Source organism: Babylonia areolata, chromosome 13 (genome assembly GCF_041734735.1).
Source record: "Babylonia areolata isolate BAREFJ2019XMU chromosome 13, ASM4173473v1, whole genome shotgun sequence".
In the NCBI taxonomy this organism is placed as follows: domain Eukaryota; kingdom Metazoa; phylum Mollusca; class Gastropoda; order Neogastropoda; family Buccinidae; genus Babylonia; species Babylonia areolata.
Genome location: NC_134888.1, coordinates 969214 through 974242, shown reverse-complemented (window position 1 = coordinate 974242; position 5029 = coordinate 969214). Strand labels below are relative to the sequence as shown.

General features: G+C 40.3%; 1 protein-coding gene across 1 annotated transcript in view; it reads left to right on the top strand.

Moving 5' to 3' along the window:
* The first annotated feature begins 2528 nt into the window (after positions 1-2528).
* LOC143288773 (mitochondrial import inner membrane translocase subunit TIM14-like) overlaps positions 2529-5029 on the top strand; it is a 12310-nt gene continuing 9809 nt past the window's right edge. Inside the window, exons 1-2 of the mRNA XM_076597400.1 lie at positions 2529-2692; positions 4606-4657. Coding sequence (XP_076453515.1) covers positions 2690-2692; positions 4606-4657 — 55 coding nt within the window. The 5' untranslated portion in view covers positions 2529-2689. The remainder of the gene's footprint in view (positions 2693-4605; positions 4658-5029) is intronic.

The window sequence follows — 5029 nt, the reverse complement described above, 5'->3', positions numbered from 1 at the left end:
GTTTGGGACTTTCCCTTGTACATTAATCACAATGTGTTCAGTTCTGTGGTTCCTTTGGTGTTGTTCTGAGTCAAGAATCTTGGTTTGATTATTGTCAGTAAAGCTGTAGTTGCTAACAAGACGTGGACTGGAGATTTTGTTGTGAGCAAGGATGCATGAATGTTTGAGAGAAAGCAGAACGTGGACTGGAGATTTTGTTGTGAGCAAGGATGCATGAATGTTTGAGAGAAAGCAGAACGTGGACTGGAGATTTTGTTGTGAGCAAGGATGCATGAATGTTTGAGAGAAAGCAGAGGTGTGTTCTTTGAAAGAGGAGTGCCTGTGTATGTTACTGTGACAGTATGGTGCCTGAGTTGTCTTATCTTTGTTTTTGTCTTCTGCATTCATGGGCTGCAACGTTCACTCGTACGTGCACGAGTGGGCTTTTGTGTGTATTACTGTTTTTACCCTGCCATGTAGGCAGCCATACTCCGCTTTTGGGGCTGTGCATGCTGGGTATGTTCTTATTTCCATAACCCACCGAACGCTGACATGGATCACATGATCTTTAACATGCATATTTGATCTTCTGCTTGCGTATGCACATGAAGGGGGTTCAGGCACTAGCAGGTCTGCATATATGTTGACCTGGGAGATTGGAAAAATCTTCACCCTTTACCCAACAAAAGCCGTCAATGAGATTTGAATCCGGGACCCTCAGATTGAAAGTCCAACACTTGAACCACTCCGCACCTGTTTTGTGTTCTGAATGCTGCAGAAGCTGTGAGAAGTTGGGTCTGGTGTCACATGATTATAATATGATTGTGAGTGTTGAGTAACTCATGTCCAAACACCTTACTCCAGATGAAATAAGTTTTATACAGGGCATGCTGACAGCACCACCCACACAGACAAAAACAACAAATGCCTGCAGAATGGACAAAATGATATAAATGTGTACTCACACAGACATAAGCACACCAGGTAAACAGGTTTCTCTGGCCTATCTTAAGATGCTTTGAAGTCCACAAAGAATGGGCAGCATGGCTAACTTGTCAGAACGTTCTGACTTCCCATTGCAACAGAGAAACAATTCATACAGCTCGCACTTTGCTCTTGGCCCAACTGTAAGCTTATGTCAGCCTCTGATTTAAGTCAATTGTTGAGCCATTTACACCAAAGATAATCTACATTTCCCATCACCCACGTTACCCCTCACACTCCCACCCACATACATTTCTACATATGACACACACACACTTTAGCACACATTCCAATATACACAGCTCCCACAAGACACTCATGCACCTCCATCCCCACACCACACATATGTACACACACACATATTTACTGCCACTGATTTGCCAAGAGGGGTTGGAAAAGATATCTGATGCATGCAGTCTACCATGTTGCTCAGTCTAATGTATTTGGGAAAGCCCAGGGAAACACCAGATCATGGCAATCGGATGATGTGATTTCCAGTTGGCTGCCCTGAAAATACACTTATTAATATGACTGTCGTATGGCAGTGCCCGAAAGTGGATCGCCCATATCAACACTGACTGCTGTGGCCTTGAGGACCGTATCAGAGACCCATAAGCCATTTGCCACAACGAAGTTCTGTACAGCATCACAAGCACTGGATATATCATAATTATTCTCTCTTCAACACACACACACACGGCGCGTGCACACGCACACACACAAAGTGACTGGATGCAAATTTACATACTGAATATTTTAAAGCCCCTCCTTTTGTGTTCTGGAAATGACTACAGGATTTACTTTCTCTAAGTCAGTCAGTCTGTCATCCAAACCTATGCAGCCCATCCATCTTAACTGAGCAAGCTCAAATTTGGCACATTGATCAGCTCTGGCGTCTTTCAGTTTCTGGCAAGTTTCAAAGTATTAGTCCATCAAAAAGGTTTCTGAGGCAGACACCCAGTCATTTCGAAAGAGACAGTGACAGAGAGACAATTAGAGTGGGCAGTGAACAGAGAAACCGCATCGTCAGTTATGACTGGTTATTGCATTATCTACAAATCAGCTGTGGCTTTCAGTATAGTGTTTTCTATGCCCTGACCATTCTCTGGGCTTTTCCTGCATTGTCTCAGATCGAGTGGACTTTCCTATCGTATTTTCTAACGTCTGATGTACAGACAACAGACATTCTCGTCAAGGGAACAGAAGCTAATATAAGATGCACGTGTGTGTGTCCTCTAATGTGTGTGTGTGTGTACGTGGCGCCAATGGCAATACGAAAATAAAATCGTTATCACTTCGATGAACAATCTGGCAAAACATGAGTGGGAGTAAGCGTGAAGAAGGGATGATTCTTCAATCTTCAGATTGGAAGGTCTATGTTTTGACTGGCATTAGCAAATGATCCTGGCAATACGCAGACACATACTATGTGTGTGTGTGTGTGTGTGTGTGTGTGACCCCACAGCCTTATACTGAACCACGTAAGCCAGTGGTATGACCCTCGTTCGTGCATTTGCTGGTGTCTCCATAACAAACTCACTTCCTCAGGGGACTTAACTCGCCGTGATTGATTTGGCAAAAGAGCGAGGACACGAGGGGTCGTATACCCACTGACAAAATCAAGTGCTGTAGTCTGCTTTTTTGATTCTGTGGCAGAGTCCCGAATAAATCAGTCGACCTGGAACAGTACGACGCCCCTCCCAGTTCACGGGAAAAGAAGCCAAGCATGGTAAGGTGTCTGCTGATCTGTGATCAACAGTCGCAGTTTGTTTTGAATGTTTTTCAAAAGTTCGGTCAGTGTGCAAAGAAGTCCACATGGAACCAAATCGACAATTCAAGCATCACTGATGCTGGATACTTAAAATAGTTGAATACATGCATACAGCCAATATTTCAAGAGCAAAACAACAACAACAACAACAAAACAACCAAAAACAATCAAACAAATCACAGAGATCTTTGATACAATGTGTCTGAAACAAATCACAGAGATCTTTGATACAATGTGTCAACCTAGAATGGCCCATGGGCAGCCAGTTTCATTTATTTTATTTTCAAAAATATCTCCTTGTTTCGTTATTTGTAACACATAAAACATTATAAGAAAGCAACACACACACACACACACACACACACACACACACACACGCATGTATGCACGGATGCATGTATGTACACTTAGTTACCATTCAGCAGACAATGCATGCTTTATTTTCATTCGTCCAGCAGTTCCCGGGGCATCAAATTGATCGATACAGTTTGTGATACCTGCATACAGGATGTTGAGATGAAGGAAACAAAAGCTTCTGATCTAGATATTTTATCGGCATTGGAGCTGCACACTCACATTGGTAGTATGATTTAAAACTGAAAGGGCTGTACATGGTTACTGTCACTGACACTGGTTAATCAATGTGGTTTTCAACACTTGTCACATGAGATCCACACATGGCCTTGTATCTGATTACATCATGCAGATTTTCACCAGAAACGAATGCCACAGCATATAAGATCTGTGGTTAGCATGAAAACCAATTCTTGTAACAGTGTTTAAGATTAAGAACTATTTTCTTTATCAGAACAGGCAGGCTACATGAAGTAGCCTGACAGAACTTATACATCATACATGTAGACCTGCAAAGTCAGTTGAAGAGTTTCTGTCACTTCTCTCTGTCCAAGACTGAGTACTCTCCATGTTTAAAACCCATCAGCTGATCAGCAAAGGCCTAATACAGTAGTAACATTATTTTCAGAACATTCTGATAATCAGAAGATGTATAATTTACTGACAACATTCCATCTGCAGAATTTGTCAAAATTAGTGAATCAAAAGCATAAGTGTCTAACATGATGCAATCAGCATGCTTCATTCATTGAATGGCCACTGTTTGACTGCCCGTTTCTACAGAATCTGAAATACTTGCTGTATAGTTTGATGGAAGATTGGGACCAACAGGCACAGCAGCTCGTCAATAATGGATTTGGATTTTTGGCAAGGGGAGAAAATAACATTGTCCTGCAACAGAATTGAAATTCTGAAGTCTTAGCATGGATCCCACTCTGCAAATATCAACAGAGACTGGAGCTTATTTATTTATTTATTTTTTTAAACTGCAGCAGTTAACATTGTATGGAAGTCTGGTATGGTTTTTGTGTACAAAAACGAAAAGCTGTATTTATGCATTTTCTTTTCACGAGTGACACATGTATAAGATGCAAAGAGTATACTTTTTGTTGACCTATTTTAAACTGGCATTCAAATCAAGAAGAGCCAGCAGGACATCAAACACAAAATCGTTCCTTGAAGAACACTGGTCTGTAAGCAGTGTAAATCAAAGCAGATTTTCTTAGATAAAACACTATATTCACTTTTCTTAATGATTTAGATACAGTCAAAGCCATCATAATTACATAGTGGTAGTATGCTCACCATTAGTGATAAAAAGATAAACTGATACATTTGTTAACACACCGAAATACATAGAAAACTTAACACAAGCATCCTTTATCCTTATGCATAATTTCACTTTTCAGCACATGCAGTTTGTCAGTTTGCCAAGTAATGAAGTATGTATGGCATATATTATACAATGATATATAACAATAAACAATAACAATATAACATTTTGTGTGTGTGATCAGGCTACTGGACTCATCTTGGCTGGGCTTGGAATGGCAGCAGTTGGGTTTGCAGGTAGACTATTTCTGTTATAAATTCAGCTTAAAATAATGAACAAATTAAAACTGTATTGCCAAGAGTACAATTTCTTGTAAACGATCTCATATTCAATTATTTTTTAATGTGTTATAATGTAGTTTGATTATTTCTGTTGTTTCTTAAACAGTGATAACCTTGGTTGCTATTATTATGAATAGATCAAGGAAAGAAACCCACCTTACCTTGGTATGAATAGTTATGATCTCTGACTGAATCTCCATTCTCGATCTCAATCTTGATCTCTCTCTCTCTTTTATTTCTCTCAGTGTAAATATATGAATCTCTCTCAAAGTCTCTGTTAACTCTGTGTGTGTGTGTGTGTGTGTGTGTGTGTGTGTGTGTGTGTGT